This window comes from Pecten maximus, chromosome 19 (genome assembly GCF_902652985.1).
Source record: "Pecten maximus chromosome 19, xPecMax1.1, whole genome shotgun sequence".
Lineage (NCBI taxonomy): Eukaryota > Metazoa > Mollusca > Bivalvia > Pectinida > Pectinidae > Pecten > Pecten maximus.
This window is the reverse complement of record NC_047033.1, coordinates 26,334,939-26,354,550: the sequence shown is the minus strand read 5'-3', so window position 1 is coordinate 26,354,550 and position 19,612 is coordinate 26,334,939. Positions and strand designations below refer to the sequence as shown.

Below are 19,612 nucleotides of genomic sequence, written 5' to 3'. Positions count from 1 at the left end.
ATGTCCAGCTTGATCACTCGATTTAGTTGGGAATCCCCCTCTAAATTTAGCGCGGAAATTATTTTTAAATCATTACATGACTGTTTTGAAATCGTGGCAGCACAAACACACGATAGTTTACAAGGCGATATATATATTCCATCTGGGTTAGTTGGATAACGATATTATACAGTGGTTTAAATGTTAAATAACATGTTCTGTATATATTATTACGGCACACATATTTATGTGTAAATAAGTGTAAACATTGTTCATACAGTATAGTGACAGTAGCGATGTACTGGTACAGACTGTATAAATATTACCGAGTTTGTGGAACCATTACAGAGTTTGTGGAAATCTTATCGAGTTTGTGGAAATCTTACCGAGTTTGTGTAAATATTACCGAGATTGTCATGACCTACTATCAAACAATCAAGCAGAATACGAGCGGCGTCCGTATTACTGCTGTTTTCATGTTTGAACTGTTACAGTCTATTGTACTGCTTCCCAAGTTTAATTCTAGGATTGTGTTTGACCCATTTTCCTATTATTCTCTTCATTGCGGAAGCTGTTATCGTTTTCAACCGCAGTCGATTCACATTGGAAGCCATTTTTGTTTCCATGTGTTTTAGTTTGTTGTGCACATGCGTTTATCGTATATGTCACAAAATTTTTGCATATTTAGATTGTTTGATAACCTTTTAATAATTGATAATTGATGTTTTTATGTACATAGGCCTACATCATCGAATTCGAATGGTTATTGTTCAGAAGGTTATTTTTTAAAAAGATATACCCAATAATATGATGAAAAATACAAAATAAATATTGGTTTACCGTGAGGTCCCTTTAACTTTGTTTCATTTTTAACTGTATATCTGCATTTTGCATTGACATATCCGGGGCCAAAACAAAATTAGACGGCTATGTCGAAAAAAAAATGAGAACGATCCTTACAGTACTTTATGAGGAATGTTGTAACAGGAATTGTTTATGGACAGACGGACTGGAGGACAGGTCACCACAGACGAAACAAGAAATATCTTTAAAAAAGATAAACGGCATAGTTTTAATGCTGGTGGTTATAATACCGCAGGTGAAATAAATCAACGAACTAATGCGTTTCAGCACGGATAACAAAATTAGATCAGTTTGAATCATGTTTGGTAATAATAAGACTGCATTTGAATCAGGAATATGATTTCATTAATATGTCATTTGAAAAGATGCATCCACTTATTCAGCTTGCATTCAATCTTAACTTTGTTTCGTTTTTAACTGCATATCTGCATTTTGCATTGACTGCTACATTGACCAATCACATACTTCATCTTGACCAATAACGCCACCTGTCGCGTCATATCCGGGGCCAAAACAAAATTAGACGGCTATGCCGAAAAAAATGTTGGTGAAAAAGTAGCCCTCCATCTGTTGATGGTCATTCTGATCTATCAGAGTTACTCCCCTTTGTTACACTTTGTCAATATATAGCTATAGCTTGACAGTTGATTGGGCCGAGAATGATGGTGGTGAACTAAAAAAAAAAGAATTGTCTCCACAAACTCTGTATTGATCTAGATTCTACCTTCACAGAAAAAAAAGACATTCATATTTGAAGCGATGCAAAAAAAAATAAAAAAGAATAACAATTATTATCAAGAGAAGGAAAAGTATGTATACTGTTAAACAGTAAATGAAATAAATTCCATTCAAATGCAAAGCTTAACTGTTATACAAGGATTATTCTGGGCGTAAATCAGCGTCCGCAAAAAAATACTGTTCCGTCTGTCTTTTATTCAATCCGTCTCCGCACCCATAGATTTTAAAAGACCGAGGTGTTCCGAATAATAGAAAAACAAGCATCCGAAAGGTTCGACATGGCTGCTGATGAGGTAAGTAGGCAGAGGAAATGATTACGTGTAAATGGCCACACGAATTCTTGTTGTGATATTTATTACACAGAGTACACATTATTTAAACATTCAATCTTAATTCTGCAACCTTACTGGAGAAGAAAAACACTCGATGTGGTTTCGTTAGCATCTAAAAAGAATTGCACCTGGCCCATTTTAGATCCAAATTTTGCAGTCGTTTGATTTCTTTGGTATGGTAATAACTGATCATGAGGCCTTAGAGTAGAACCAGACCAAAGGGTACATAGTGATATTTATTTTCTTCAAGAATCACCAGGGGAATATGCTGGATGTAGTGCTAGGTAAAATGATTATATCAATAATGTTGATTTGTTATCTGAGATTAAGTTCTCAGCATTTGATAATAAACTTGCCCAGAAATGTACAGTACTATACTCGTATCGAGGATATGTTAGTTACAGGTAAAACCGACGATGCTCATGCCCAGGGGCCAGTTAAGGGTAGTTCCAGGGTGACATCTGTCCAGGCAAATATACAATGCAGATAATGTATTGATTGGTTCAGTCAGGTATGTCCCTGGTTCGGTTAGAACAATAAAGGATGATGACAGGTAAACTTAGGTAACTAATTAGGCCAGGTAAACAAAACTAAGTACATCACTGTACAGCATGTTGTGGATGGGAGTAATAGGTCTAGAGGAGGAGATCTTGCTAGGTGTTGTGACTGGCACACCTGGTGACTGATAATCATAGGTAACCTATATGGTACAATGATTTTGCACAATTGACATTAAAAGCTGTCTGGCTGGTAGAGATGTATCAATATTTCTTTCCTTTTTTATACCATACACAGCTAGACACATACTTTTAATGGGTGGAATACCAATTATATTGTGGTTTAGGTTTGTGTGCTTAGCTTCATGTAATTAATGATGGGATGCTGGAAAATTATACTAAAATGTTAGATTGGGGGTACGTAATTTCGCACACCCATCTAACTTCTTTAATTTTGTTGGTAAAAATAGTTTTCAACCATTTTGTAGACAAACAACATCCTAAACTAAGATAAAGCCCAATGATATGATTAAAAAAATCTTTAAAAACAAAATAATGTAAAATTGGAAAGTGTCAATTTATCGCCATTTTTGCTTTAAATAATGACCGCTCCCTACGGAGGTAATGTAAACAAGGTGGTGAAAATGACTGGGTGTCTGCAGGTCAGCGCTGTTATTAGTTATACTTGGTGGATTTGTAACAAGTTTTGTTTATTATCTGATCAAATGATATTTTCCTTAAATATTTGCAAAGTCACATGCCAATCAACAACTGGGATTATTTTAAATAAAATATTTGATAATCTGGTATCCATTTTATCGGACGAGAGTCGTATCAGTTAAAATTTGTTTTCAAAACGAACTTAATTTGAAAAGATGTACTTAAAACGGCAAATGTTCCACTAAAGGTTGCCATTAGTCAACATATAAACAAAAAACACAGTCCTCGACCGCTTGGAGGAAAAACGCAAAAAATCGTCAGGTGTGTGAATTTACGTACTGTGCGAAATTACTTACCCTTGCTCTAAGTCTAGTTTCTCAAAAAGTATTGATACACTCTAGCTGGTGACCAAACCTGGAATATATGGACATCTCATCACACCCTATTTTTGCATATTTTGGGATTACAACTGACTTGAAAATTAGTTAATGGTCAACTTCGAACAATTTAAGTTCTATGATAGTTTAATGTAAATATATCTAATTTGTTGTTTTCTTCTCACTTTCCAGGTGAATTTGTTATTTCTTTGTAATCAATCAATATTTACACATGTCAGTAACACATTTAGTGTTTCAATACTATCAGTTTATTAGTGAGGTTTGTTGGGTTTCTTTTGTGGGCTGGGGGGTGGGGGTTACTTACTGACAAATCGGGACAGATGAGACATAGAATTAGATGTATTCTTGTTTTTAAATTACTGCCAATTACTAAGTTGAACATTTTGAAATTTTTCATCAAATTAAAATTTGTTTGAGTAAGTAATTTTTTTTTTCATGTTTACAACTCACTTCATAAATGATTTGAGCTGACAATATAGAACTTAGAAGTACAATTTTATTTCAATACATAAAAATACAAATTTAATTTAATAAGACCAAATTTTTTAAGACAACAAGTTCAGTCATATTGACAGGTAAGGTAGACTACAGTTATACAGGTAAAAATCACAGGTAGCCAAGTAAGGTTGACTACAGCTGTACAGGTAAAAACCACAGGTAGCCAATTGCAAGGGCTCTGTCCATTACCTGTACATTCGGAGGGGGAAGGGCCCGGGGGGCACAACAAGTTTACATGTAGTCTATATATATTACCCTAGTGCCATATTAGTGCATTAAGGTGTGACACATATTTTTTTTAATAAGCTGTGATTTTTATTCAGATATCAGGCATAGCCTTTTTACCAAAATGCAGTTGGAAAATGGCTCTTTTGATAATATGAGTGATACAGAAAAGTTAAATTGTATAATGCAGAGTGCAGAGCCACATTTTCTAGCATCTACCATTTTTAACATGTACAATCGCAGGAAAAATATGCCAATAGCATTGTTATAGTATATGTATCATACTGCGTGAACCCTGGTATGTTTAATTCTTCTAAAAGTAATATCTTGTATGCTGTAATATATGAGGGTTAGCCAGAGACTAACCATGTTCTACACTACATGATGGTTTTTGTGGAATTAATTAATTACTAAGTTGAGCAATTTGCTCGTTGATATACGGTACAATTATGGTATTTACTTAATTCAAGGCTGATGTATGTTGCCTGATAATACCATTACAGACTAATGTTAGTCTCTGAACCTCAAAATAAGTGTGATATTGATAAAATGATAATCGATAGATTTTAATCATTGTAGATATCAATGATAATGGATAGCATTTCTGATAGCTTATATTAGCAGCTACCATTTTTAATACGTACAAATGCAGGAAATATATACCAACAGCATTGTTATAGTATGTTTAATTCTCCTGAAAGTAATATCTTGTATTTTGTATATATGAGGGTTGGAGACTAACCATGTTCCACACTATAGGATGGTACAGTTGTAACTTTCATATATCCAGTGTGAAATTTAATTAATTATTAAGATGAGCAATTTGCTCATTAATATGCAGTACAATTATTTACTAATTAATTCAAGGCTCATGTGTAGCCTGATAATACCATACCTATTACAGACTAGTGTTAGTCTCTGAACTCCAAAAATAAGTATGTGACATTGATAATCTATATATTTTAATCATTGTATAATTTAACAATAACGGATAGCATAAGTGATAGCTTTTAATAGATTTTATTCGTAATTAGTGTCTCATAAGCCAATAATGGCTGGATGTCAATATGTATTTTATTGTTCTTATGTACATTTTTTAATCAAGTATTGTATTGACATGTGACACTCAAATAAAATAAAACTTGAACTTGAACTTGAACATATAAACAATTATAAAACAACAAGTGTCCAGTCTATGAAAAAAATACATTTTATTATAAGAAGGGATAAATACAGGTGGTCCCAACACATTGGTGGGGGGGGTGGGGGGGGGGGGGGGGGGGGGGGGGGGGGTTTGACTGACTGTTGACTGATATAGTATGAAACCAATATAAACATGTTACATACATCAATATTTTCAGAAATTGGTTTGGGAAGTGAGTTTCAATATTTAATCAAATAATACACATTCAATGGGCCGACATACATTAATATGAAAATAGATAAACAAAAATAAAAATTGAGAATTTTACATAATGGCATTCATGGTTGTCGATTAATCTTGAATTTAGTGATTCATGGTTGTCAGGTAATCTTGAATTTTGTGATTCATGTTTGTCAGTCAATCTTTTTGTGATGTCCAGTGTCAAGAACCTGTCTCTCTTGATGTGACAGACATTTGATTGCCTGTGTTTTAACATTGTTCAATGTTTCTGTTGGAATTTATTTCAGGATGCAGACGTGTTTGAAATCACAGATTTTACGACCGCCTCAGAATGGGAGAGGTTGGTATAGTCATATATTTAGGAATTGGTATCGGAGATACAGACGCCCTATATACAGAATATACAATAATAATAGTTCTGTCTGTCCGTCCATCCATAAATATTGTTCCTAGCATGATAACTTTAGTATTCATCGACCGGTTTACAGTGTACTTGAAGTTTGGTCAAGATGTTCAGTTCACAAAAATACACGTTGAGGTCAAATATCAAGGTCAAGGTCAAATATTGTATTTTTTCATTGATGAACATTTTGTGATGACACTATAAAGCAACGTTGGTCACAATTTACCTAGTAAACAAAAAGTCAACTGATCTAACTACCAGGTCAAAGATCAAATTCACTGGGTTAAAAATCAAGGTCAAATTTTTATTTTTTTTAATTATCATCATTTTGTGATGATACTATAGCTGCGAAACAATGTTTGTTGGAATTTAACATGGAGTCAACTGACCAAAGGCAATGCCTCTTGCATTGGTCAAAGGTCAATGTCCCTGGGTCAAAGGTCACAAGTAACATAATTTGTGCGCCACTGGTTTTAGGTTTGTGTAACCCATGGTTTTAGGTTTGTGTACACTAATTACATGCATCCATGGTTTTAGGTTTGTGGCCAGATTGGAAGAAATTCTTCACGAGTGGAAACTAGTCAGTGTTCAGCCACGGCATCCTGTCACCAAGGTGAGTACAACATCCTGTCACCATGGTGAATTTGACATCCTGTCACCATGGTGAGTACAACATCCTGTCACCAAGGTGAGTACAACATCCTGTCACCATGGTGAGTATGACATCCTGTCACTAAGGTGAGTATGACATCTGTCACCATGGTGAGTAGGACATCATGTCACCAAGGTGAGTATGACATCCTGTCACCATGGTGAGTATGACATCCTGTCACCAAGGTGAGTAGGACATCTGTCACCATGGTGAGTAGGACATCCTGTCACCAAGGTGAGTAGGACATCCTGTCACCATGGTGAGTATGACATCCTGTCACCATGGTGAGTATGACATCCTGTCACCAAGGTGAGTAGGACATCTGTCACCATGGTGAGTAGGACATCATGTCACCAAGGTGAGTAGGGCATCCTGTCACCAAGGTGAGTATGACATCCTGTCACCAAGGTGAATATGACATCCTGTCACTAAGGTGAGTTTGACATCCTGTCACCATAGTGAGTACAACATCCTGTCACCAAGGTGAGTATGACATCCTGTCACCAAGGTGAGTATGACATCCTGTCACCATGGTGAGTATGACATCCTGTCACCAAGGTGAATATGACATCCTGTCACCATGGTGAGTATGACATCCTGTCACCATGGTGAGTATGACATCCTGTCACCAAGGTGAGTATGACATCCTGTCACCAAGGTGAGTATGACATCCTGTCACCAAGGTGAGTATGACATCCTGTCACCAAGGTGAGTACAACATCCTGTCACCATGGTGAGTATGACATCCTGATTGACTGGAGTGCCTAGATCATATCTTGAATAGCTACAATATTCTAGTACTAGGATTGATCCTAGGGTCCCATCCTGTCCCGAGGGGTTTAATGCCTGGGTCATGTCATTTTATTTATACGTGTAATAAAGTTAGATACACCAAACCTCTTGTACAAGTATCATATTCTACAAAAGGGTTAATATATGTCACTAAATAGTCCTGATTTAATAGTGCTAATTGGAAATGAGTGTTAATGATACCAATGTATTGTTCTCTGAAGGGTGTACATGCATGTACATGAGAAATTTTTGTAAGCAAAACTTACATTTCTGAAATATATCTGTACATTACACAAGCTTTCTCTTATTTCAGGCTGATCAGAACAATGGAACCTGGATAGAGAAAACGGAAGAGATCACATTTGCCGACTTTCAAGTTTATGGTGTCTCATCACTATTTAAAACCTGCTTCCTCCCCTGACCAGACTCCGGACCTGAGACAGAGTCCAGACGAGGAGGGGGAGGAAATTGAGGAGGTCGAAGAAAAAGAAGGTAAATAAATTCCTGGTGAAATTTCTAGGATCTTCTATGTTAAAGTCTGTGTTATAGCTTTTAGGAACATCAAGTTTGCGACAGGAAAACACCTAGAGGTGGTGGGGTCCTATACAGAGCTTCTTCTTCTGTCTATCGACACAGGATACTACTGCCACCTGTGACAGGAAAACATCTAGAGGTGGTGGGGTCCTGTACATACTTCTATCTATCGTCACACGATACTACCGCCACCTGTGACAGGAAAACATCTAGAGGTGGTGGGGTCCTGTACATACTTCTATCTATCGTCACACGATACTACCGCCACCTGTAACAGGAAAACATCTAGAGGTGGTGGGGTCATGTACAGTGTTTCATCTGTTTATTGACATACAATACTTCCGCCACCTTGCCTACTGTTTGTTTAGAGGAACAGGGATGTATCTCCAACATGGAGTGCTTAGAAGAAAAGGACCGTATCTCAAATTTATCAATTTTTTTATTTTGATAAATTACAATTCTGACTGAGTTTTTCTTATAGAATATGTACTTTATATCAATGGAAATTGTCTAATTCTTTTAAATCAGGTAGTATTTTAACAGAATTAGACCATTTAATTTTATATAATGTACAAATTCTATTACAAAATCTCACTCGTAGTTGTAATTTAATAAAATCTAAAAATTGATAAATTTGAGATACGACCCTTTACTTCTAAGCACTCCATGTTGGAGATACGTCCTTGTTCCTCTAAACAAATTTAACTGTCCACCAACATAATACAGAGAGCTTAGCCCCTGTAATGGTGTACCTTCGATTTTATTACAGACGTGATACCTACAGTGATGATGGATATGATGAATACCGAGAATGACTTCCCTTCTAAGGCACACTTCCTGTCTCGGTTGTAAGTACACTTTGTCTGTCTCCCCGATTTGAGATCTGGGCCCGGTTGTTCAAAAGGTGATTAGCTAGATTTCAACAACATTTTTCAAATCTTGATATAAAAGTTTCTGGTAGAACTTACTTGACAAAACTTTATGAAATTCTGTTGTTCTTTGTTCTCTTCCAACTGGCATAATTTCAAGACGATATACAGACAGGTTTTGCAACAAATGAGAAATGAAATTTTCACTAATCAAGTGATTAAGTGAATCACCTTTTGAACAACTAGGCCCAGAAGAGGATACTGTAATGCCGTTGTTTATCTATCATTCCATCTGTCATCATCATTTCCAGTCAATAACTAATAAGTTAAAGGACAGATAGAACTCAAACTGCTTGCTAGGGATTTCAGGTCAAAAGGTCAAAGAATTAGGTCACTGTGACTAAAGATAGATTTGCTTTCCAGACAGTAAGTTTTTATGTCAACCTTTGAAATTCAAACTTCATACACTGTTTCTTTATAAGGGCCCCATATTGGCGATACAGGTGCACTATAGTAATCACTCTGTCTGTCCATGAATTTAGTTCCCGGCTGATAACTTAAGTATTTATTGACGGATTTACATGAAATTTGGATGTTCAATTTACAAAAATATGCACACTGAGGTAAAATATCAAGGTCAAGATCTTTTTCTGTATCTCTTTACTGACAAATGCCAATTATTTGACCAGATTAGTATTGGTTAGCAATACCTTCTTAACACTGTTTTCACCATAGATATAATTTTTCCAGTCAATTATATATTTATTTGAACTTAATACTCTGGTATAAATTTCCAATTTTATGATAATCTTTTTTTTAACTTATATATGTATTATCAATTTAAGACAAGTGTACATATATTCTAAAACTAATTAACCCTGAGGATCAAGCTAAAACTAAAACAGCATAGAATTGATATACATAGACAGAAGGGTGAAAGTGTGTAATATCCTATATAGACAGATGGGTGTATCCTAAAGTTGAATAAGAGTTATTCCTAAGGATGAAATGATCATATCATTACAGGTACGGCTTACAGGAGTTTGTTGTGATAGCACCCTCCAGTAAGTCTGACGCTATCGACAGTGAAAGTCGAATCAAACTGCTGTTGAGTTCAGTCTCCATAGCCCTGAGTAATGCTGGCTGGTGAGTTTACAGCATTTATCTGTATAATTATACACTACTTCTCTGTGTAAGTGTACAGCACTTCTCTGACAGTTTACAGCACTTCTCTGTATAAGTTTACAGCACTTCTCTGTATAAGTTTACTACACTTCTCTGTATAAGTTTACAGCACTTCTCTGTATAAGTTTACAACACTTCTCTGTATAAGTTTACACTTCTCTGTATAAGTTTACTACACTTCTCTGTATAAGTTTACACTTCTCTGTATAAGTTTACTACACTTCTCTGTATAAGTTTACAGCACTTCTCTGTATAAGTTTACAGCACTTCTCTGTATAAGTTTATACTTCTCTGTATAAGTTTACAACACTTATCTGTATAAGTTTACACTTCTCTGTATAAGTTTACTGCACTTCTCTGTATAAGTTTACACTTCTCTGTATAAGTTTACTACACTTCTCTGTATAAGTTTACACTTCTCTGTATAAGTGTACAGCACTTCTCTGTATAAGTGTACAACACTTCTCTGTATAAGTTTATAGCACTTCTCTGTATAAGTTTACAGCACTTCTCTGTAAAGGTTTACAGTACTTCTCTGTATAAGTTTACAACACTTCTCTGTATAAGTTTACACTTCTCTGTATAAGTTTACAGCACTTCTCTGTATAAGTTTACAGCACTTCTCTGTATAAGTTTACAGCACTTCTCTGTATAAGTTTACTACACTTCTCTGTATAAGTTTACAGCACTTCTCTGTATAAGTTTACAACACTTCTCTGTATAAGTTTACACTTCTCTGTATAAGTTTACTACACTTCTCTGTATAAGTTTACACTTCTCTGTATAAGTTTACTACACTTCTCTGTATAAGTTTACAGCACTTCTCTGTATAAGTTTACAGCACTTCTCTGTATAAGTTTATACTTCTCTGTATAAGTTTACAACACTTATCTGTATAAGTTTACACTTCTCTGTATAAGTTTACTGCACTTCTCTGTATAAGTTTACACTTCTCTGTATAAGTTTACTACACTTCTCTGTATAAGTTTACACTTCTCTGTATAAGTGTACAGCACTTCTCTGTATAAGTGTACAACACTTCTCTGTATAAGTTTATAGCACTTCTCTGTATAAGTTTACAGCACTTCTCTGTAAAGGTTTACAGTACTTCTCTGTATAAGTTTACAACACTTCTCTGTATAAGTTTACACTTCTCTGTATAAGTTTACAGCACTTCTCTGTATAAGTTTACAGCACTTCTCTGTATAAGTTTACAGCACTTCTCTGTATAAGTTTACAGCACTTCTCTGTATAAGTTTACAGCACTTCTCTGTATAAGTTTACAACACTTCTCTGTATAAGTTTACAGCACTTCTCTGTATAAGTTTACAGCACTTCTCTGTATAAGTTTACATCACTTCTCTGTATAAGTTTACAGCACTTCTCTGTATAAGTTTACACTTCTCTGTATAAGTTTACACTTCTCTGTATAAATTTACAGCACTTCTCTGTATAAGTTTACAGCACTTCTCTGTATAAGTTTACAGCACTTCTCTGTATAAGTTTACAGCACTTCTCTGTATAAGTTTACAGCACTTCTCTGTATAAGTTTACATTACTTCTCTGTATAAGTTTACATCACTTCTCTGTATAAGTTTACACTTCTCTGTATAAGTTTACAACACATCTCTGTATAAGTTTACAGCACTTCTCTGTATAAGTTTACAGCACTTCTCTGTATAAGTTTACAGCACTTCTCTGTATAATTATATAGTTTGCAATACTTCGCTGTATAAGTTTTGTTGTATGAACTTAAATTCATGCCCTGGAGTTTCCAGCATAGAGTGAATTATTTACTGTTCATGTAAATTAACTCCCTGTATCTGATTTGTAAAGATGTAATCAGAGTGCCTTGTTTTGTTTTTTGTACAGATAAAATAGAATGTCAATTACAACAATGAAAGCACTAGATTGACACTTACAGAATCCTTGATATTGATGAAATATTTTCACAATTTCTTTGTGATAATGGAGTCAGAAATGCAAAAAAAGACAGAATTTGAATTTCTTCATTTCAGTCCTGTACCAGTGTTTGTTCAAGTCCAGCACTTTTGGAGACAGATGTATTCTGGGATATGTTTGATGTCTGGGACCACCATCAACTTTGATGTCATACAGTTCCAAAGGGTACCACCTCAGTATAACCATTTAGCTGGTCTGTTGGACGTGTTTAAAGCTAAACTTGTAAGTTATAAAAAACTTTCATAGTATAACCATTTAGCCGGTCTGTTTGACGTGTTTCAAGCTAATCTTGTAAGTTATAAAAAGTACTTCGCAGTAAAACCATTTAGCCGGTCTGTTGGACGTGTTTAAAGCTAAACTTGCATGTTATAAATAGTAACACGCAGTATAACCATTTAGCCAGTCTGTTGGACGTACCTCCACAGTAACCATTTAGCCAGTCTGTCGGAAGTACCTCTGCAGTAACCATTTAGCCGGTCTGTTGGACGTACCTCTGCAGTAACCAATTAGCCAGTGTGTTTTGACTTTTTTCTAATTCAGTTCTATCATTCTGTATATGTGATGTACCTGAAATTCAAATTTATAGCCATTTAGATAATGCTGCTTTGATTGTAGGCTACACAAATAACCCCAAGGCCAAAGGTCACTGTTGCTGTCCGATTTACCTACTTCCTTCAAGAATGGGTTAACTCCCCTTGGCCACAAGAACCACCGGGTAAGTCTTTAAGTATGAATAGCAAGATGTTGAAAAGTGAAATTTTTTACAATCTTCTGAATCCTTTATTCTTCATTTTTTAAGTCAAATACAAGGGATTTTTTTAGCTCATGAAATAAGTTTTAGACATAGTGCAACAACTGTTATCATCTTCTCAATGTGAATTTGACCTCTCAAAAAGTGCTGTACAAAAACTTGATCAAACTTTGTTGGCAAAAGAAATACAAATATATTCAAATTCTGGATGAAGTAGGTTAGTTTTTGCAACATGTTGCCTAAGGGGGGAAAAGATAAAGAACTCTTTCAATGTTTCATTGCATTTTTACATCTATTTATATTAAAATGCTAAGACTATTGACAAATAATCGCTATTAGTTCATTTGGTATTAGCGTTTTACATCAAAAGGTTATCTGATGATGTTGGTGATGTAAAAATGAGGAAACTAGATGTGAGCCATGAAGGTGAATGGGTTTTTACAAAAAAAAAAAAAAGGCAAATAAATAGGTATATTTCTATACTTTAATTTATGCAGATTATGATAATTTATGCAGATTTTGTCAGTGTTTGTGTCAGTTATTATGAAAACATTGTAATTTATCTTAAAACTGAGTTGTCTCCCTTCACTAGTGGTTGACAGTTGTGGAAATGGTAAGAGCTTCCCTTTTCCTTGCATAATTATCAGATGCATGATGATGCAACTGCATCTGCAGTACTAGTGAACCTAAATCATGACCTCTCTTAATCTGGAAAGTTATGTCTGCTAAATTACTGAACCAAGGTCATGACCTCTCTAATCTGGAAAGTTATGTCTGCTAAATTACTGAACCAAGGTCATGATCTCTCTTAATCTGGAAAGTTACTGAACCAAGGTCATGACCTCTCTTAATCTGGAAAGTTACCTGTCTCTAAGCTAAATTAGTGAACAGAGGTTAGGACTCTTTTGTCTGGAAAGTTACCTGTCTCTAAGCTAAATTAGTGAATAGAGGTTAGGGGAGTTATGTCTGCTAAATTAGTGTATGAGGTCACGGTGCTCATAATCTGAAAAGTTACATGTGATAAAAATCTGAAAATGAAAACTATACATTTGATTTAGTTATAATGAAGTTTTCATGGTTTTATGGCCATTTTTAAAATGTTTTATTGATTACGATTGTCTATTGTCAAAAGAAACAGAAATATGTACCCCATGTTATGATCCACGCTATATTTGAGCAGCTCGTTTATCAGGACGTGATCTTATTTGCGATCAGTATCGTTATCATTGTTGTAATCATTAATTTGTTAATTGATCGTTATTGCTTGTCGTTGGTAATTACTAACTGCTGACTGGCTTTTTAGGATTTCGTTGATTTCTAATGCCATAAAATTTAATGCAGCATGAACAAAGGACATCAACAGAATACAGTTAAATCTGAGTGGTGTCTGTTGGCACTAAATAACATTTGCATAATTAATTTACATATCTATATATTATATAGGTAAGTAAGTTGATTTAGTGTTTGTAGGTAAAAACATCCTTCAGCCTCTGATTCAGCCACTGTGCTCAGATGTACTTATTTAACTACTTATTTGTTTTCTGTCAGTAAATTAATTTGTGTTTAAATTGATTCAATAACATGCAAATTAAAACAGGGAAGATGATTTGCATGTGCTTTGAAATCCAGATGATTATGGCCAACTACTCCTTTCCTGACAATAAATTCAGATAATATTCCAAACTCCATCTGTTGATTTCAACAGGTAGTCAAGGTCACTGAGGACACTGGGGTTACTGACAGGTAGTCAAGGTCACTGAGGACACTGGAGTTACTGACAGGTAGTCAAGGTCACTGAGGACACTGGTGTTACTGACAGGTAGTCAAGGTCACTGAGGACACTGGTGATACTGACAGGTAGTCAAGGTCACTGAAGACATTAGTGTTACTGACAGGTAGTCAAGGTCACTGAAGACATTAGTGTTACTGACAGGTAGTCAAGGTCACTGAAGACACTAGTGTTACTGACAGGTAGTCAAGATCACTCAGGACACTAGTGTTACTGACAGGTAGTCAAGGTCACTGAGGACATTAGTGTTACTGACAGGTAGTCAAGGTCACTCAGGACACTAGTGTTACTGACTGGTAGTCAAGGTCACTGAGGACACTAGAGTTACTGACAGGTAGTCAAGGTCACTCAGGACACTAGTGTTACTGACAAGTAGTCAAGGTCACTGAGAACACTAGAGTTACTGACAGGTAGTCAAGGTCACTGAGGACACTAGAGTTACAGACAGGTAGTCAAGGTCACTGAGGACACTTGAGTTACTGACAGGTAGTCAAGGTCACTGAGGACACTAGTGTTACTGACAGGTAGTCAAGGTCACTCAGGACACTAGTGTTACTGACAGGTAGTCAAGGTCACTGAAGACATTAGTGTTACTGACAGGTAGTCAAGGTCACTCAGGACACTAGTGTTACTGACAGGTAGTCAAGGTCACTGAAGACATTAGTGTTACTGACAGGTAGTCAAGGTCAATGAGGACACACGTGTTACTGACAGGTAGTCAAGGTCACTTGGGACACTAGTGTTACTGACAGGTAATCAAGGTCACTGAGGACACAAGTGTTATTGACAGGTAGTCAAGGTCACTGAGGACACTAGGGTTTCTGACAAGTAGTCAAGGTCACTGAGGACACAAGTGTTACTGAGAGGTAGTCAAGGTCACTGAGGATACTAGTGATACTGACAGGTAGTCAAGGTCACTGAGGACACTAGGGTTTCTGACAAGTAGTCAAGGTCACTGAGGACACAAGTGTTACTGAGAGGTAGTCAAGGTCACTGAGGATACTAGTGATACTGACAGGTAGTCAAGGTCACTGAGGACACTAGGGTTTCTGACAAGTAGTCAAGGTCACTGGGGACACAAGTGTTACTGAGAGGTAGTCAAGGTCACTGAGGATACTAGTGATACTGACAGGTAGTCAAGGTCACTGAGGACACTAGGGTTTCTGACAAGTAGTCAAGGTCACTGAGGACACAAGTGTTACTGACAGGTAGTCAAGGTCACTGAGGACACTAGTTATACTGACAGGTAGCTATAGTCAAGGTCACTGAGGATACTGGGGTTACTGTCAGGTAGTCAAGGTCACTGAGGATACTAGTGATACTGACAGGTAGTCAAGGTCACTGAGGACACTAGGGTTTCTGACAAGTAGTCAAGGTCACTGAGGACACAAGTGTTACTGACAGGTAGTCAAGGTCACTGAGGACACTAGTTATACTGACAGGTAGCTATAGTCAAGGTCACTGAGGATACTGGGGTTACTGTCAGGTAGTCAAGGTCACTCAGGACACTAGTGTTACTGGCAGGTAGTCAAGGTCACTCAGGACACTAGTGTTACTGGCAGGTAGTCAAGGTCACTGAGGACACTAGAGTTACTGACAGGTAGTCAAGGTCACTGAGGACACTGGAGTTACTGACAGGTAGTCAAGGTCACTGAGGACACTAGTGTTGTTGACAGCTAGCTGTACAGGTCACTTAGGCCATTAGTGCTACTGACAGGTAGTCAAGGTTACCAAGATTACTATAAGTGTTATTAATGTCAGGTAGTCAAGGTCATTAATGATGTCACTCACAAGTAGTCAAGGTCACTGAGGACACTAGTGTTTTTGACAGGTAGTCAAGGTCACCAATATTACTATAAGTGTTATTAATGACATATAGTCAAGGTAATTTATTGTGTCACTCACAAGTAGTCAAGAGCACTGGAGATACTACACATTATTTTTACTTTCCAAGGGGCAGACCTGTCAGTGCTTTAGCTTTAGCCCCTAGAGTTATGCCCCTTTTTGAGTACCCATCAAAATTTGATTAAAGCATCTATGTCTGTCCTACATAAACTTTTCTTTATCCTGAGATCTCCTCTCTCAGCTTTTAAGGGTTTGGTTTGATAATGCATAACTATCATGTATTAGTAGGTCAATTCTTGTTACATTTCTGTATTTTCATGCTTTTAGCACAAAAATCTATGTCACTGCTCCACCAGGAATGGGTGTCTGCTCCGCGATACTTATTGAGTCTTGTCTTGATAAGTGCTGGTACCTCACTTTAGCTTACAGGTGACCATATCTAAACAACTTAAGTTTTGATCACTTTTCCCTGGGGATCTCAGTAAGTTTAATCACTGAGGTGTGGAGATATACGCAGTCGTGCATGAAGGTCAAAGACAGTGCAGTTTGTCATCATAGTCTTTTGTGTGTTTTGTTAAATATGTAGTTTGGGTCATGCACAGTATACATACTAGTTACTAACCACGTCCATTGAAAATCTGTTTGTCAAGGCCCAGGGGGTGGGGACATACATACTAGTTACTAACCATGTCAATTTAAAATCAGTGTGTCAAGGCCCAGGGGGTGGGGCCATCCGTACTAGTTACTAACTACATTCATTGAAAATCAGTGTGTCAAGGCCCAGGGGGTGGGGCCATGACGAGGAAGACACAGATTTTTCTTCAGGTTTTAAACATATAATGTAGCAGCTCCTCTGGTATTTAAGATTTTGTGAGAAATTAGCTGGATTTTGAGTATATTATCAAGTTTAAGTCTCTGTGTGAAGTTTATCCTTGGGAACATACACAGTATTTGATATTTATACATTTGAAGAAAACTTGTTCATTGAATATATTCTCTTATAAAAGCATTTAATGTCTGTATGGGAAATTGGAGTGGTGAATTACATTGTGTTAAATGCTTATTCTGTTTGATATGTATGGTTTCTGTAAAACACCATTCTGATACAAAATATATTTAAATGTTGATGAATCTAACTGAATTTAGGAATGTCAGTCTTGTCACTCCATCCAAATTTCTTCACTACAACAAATATCTACCTGAACATTAGCGCTAGCCCTTTCACCCCTACTGACCATATTGGACTTCAAATGATGATTGATTGGAAGAGTCCACTTAAGTTTCTTAGGGTTGAAAAGGTTAATTGATGTAGGTTTAAGGTGTACTCATACAATTACCAGATCAATATAAAAAGTTTGCTGCCTACCTTAATGAGTATCAGTCGTAACTTACTCATTGTTTCATATATATATTAGTATGTTGTAAACCAGCCATTGTCTCACAGGTGTCATGTGGAAAGGTCAAAGTGCATATTCCAATTCCTGCTGGGATTTTCTCATCAATACAGATACCATATACATATACACCTAGATCCTACATTTTACCTTCCAGCCATATAACTATTTTATGGGAAGTCTCTCTCACTTTCACACTAAGATTTTTACATTTGAATTCTGCAGACATCTTATACCTTGCATTCATACTGAAGTTGAATTTCTTTACTGAGTTTGTTGTTTAGAACAGCTGAAATGGATTTTTTGTTTCGCTATTTTTGTCAGATAAAACATTATACATGTAAACATTTATTGGTTTTGAAGACTTTAATTTTCTCCAATTTGAAATTCGAAAAAATTATGTGATATATTTATGATGATATTGAAATCATTGTATCTTGCAACTCTGTGATGAATTGTGTATGTACACATCGTAAACCAAAACCGGATTATCTCCCTTAGATCTGTCTTCACTGATGGAGGATGAGATCGGGTGTACATCCTTTAATAGTCTTCCTTTTGGAGCGAGTGAAGACCCAGTGAGGTGAGCGGCCATTTTGTATATGTAACATTATTATGTATATGTTCAACTTTTAATTTTATTTTTGATAATGAAAAAAAAAAATTATTGTATAGAGTAAAAAATTAAATCATGAATTTGACTCAATATGATAATTTTCAAAACTGTATAACAAATTTCGCGGATATAACAAACTGTTTCCTCTGGTCCTGTGGAATTTGTCATAAACTAGTTTTACTGTTGTTGGTAATGTTGGATTTTAACAATGTATACACAAATGTATAGAATTTTTTACTGCAGTATCTTTAAAAATGGGTGTTCAGCAAACTATTTAAGATCCAAGACAATAAATTAAAAAAAAAAAACAGCCGCATGAAATTTTACATCTAAACAATATACTATATATTAGTTTATGTTGTAATTAGAAATAAGTCTAAACCTGGGGAATTGAGTACTTGATGTATATTGGGTTTTTTTAATTAAATACATCTATAAAAATTACCCTGTCTAAGTGAACTGTGTCATGGCTGGCCGAGTTTGTCTGAGAATGTGTGTGTATTGTCTTTCTAATATAAAAATTACCCTGTTTCAGTGAACTGTGTCATGGCTGGCCGAGTTTGTCTGAGAATGTGTGTGTATTGTCTTTCTAATATAAAAATTACCCTGTCTAAGTGAACTGTGTCATGGCTGGCCGAGTTTGTCTGAGAATGTGTGTGTATTGTCTTTCTAATATAAAAATTACCCTGTCTAAGTGAACTGTGTCATGGCTGGCTGAGTTTGTCTGAGAATGTGTGTGTATTGTATTTCTAATATAAAAATTACCCTGTTTCAGTGAACTGCGTCGTGGCTGGCCGAGTTTGTCTGAGAATGTGTGTGTATTGTCTTTCTAATATAAAAATTACCCTGTTTCAGTGAACTGCGTCTCGCCTGTACCTGGCCGAGTTTGTCAGAGGATATGATTGTTGAGAACCAGAATTACAGGTAACTACAGTATAAAACTCAGATTCATGTCTATATTACTGTAGGCATGTCAGCTTGGGAGGATTATGGGTAAGAAATGTCTGCATATTATCTTTATTAAGATATTTTTCGAGATTTTTTTTAAAATTATTTAAACATCTCTTGGCTAATGAAATAAATTAAATATCCATTGGGAGAAATCCTGAAATAAAGAAATTCTATGCACAATTGATGCTGGGGAAAATGCTGTTTGAATTAAATCGTAATTATGGGTGGTCCCTGATGACAAACCTAGCGTCTTCCCATTGGGTAGATATTTTACTGAAATAGTTCTCAGAGATA

The 19,612-nt window shown here is 36.0% G+C and overlaps 1 protein-coding gene across 1 annotated transcript in view; it reads left to right on the top strand.

Moving 5' to 3' along the window:
* Nucleotides 1–1,760: 1,760 nt before the first annotated feature.
* The window catches only part of LOC117317373 (rab3 GTPase-activating protein catalytic subunit-like), a 39,274-nt gene continuing 21,422 nt past the window's right edge, over nucleotides 1,761–19,612 (top strand). Inside the window, 12 exon segments of the mRNA XM_033872179.1 lie at nucleotides 1,761–1,874; nucleotides 5,863–5,915; nucleotides 6,516–6,591; nucleotides 7,736–7,792; nucleotides 7,794–7,914; nucleotides 8,726–8,804; nucleotides 9,852–9,971; nucleotides 12,029–12,194; nucleotides 12,588–12,687; nucleotides 13,316–13,336; nucleotides 18,253–18,334; nucleotides 19,223–19,291. Of these exon segments, the coding sequence (XP_033728070.1) occupies nucleotides 1,860–1,874; nucleotides 5,863–5,915; nucleotides 6,516–6,591; nucleotides 7,736–7,792; nucleotides 7,794–7,914; nucleotides 8,726–8,804; nucleotides 9,852–9,971; nucleotides 12,029–12,194; nucleotides 12,588–12,687; nucleotides 13,316–13,336; nucleotides 18,253–18,334; nucleotides 19,223–19,291 (959 nt within the window). The 5' untranslated portion in view covers nucleotides 1,761–1,859.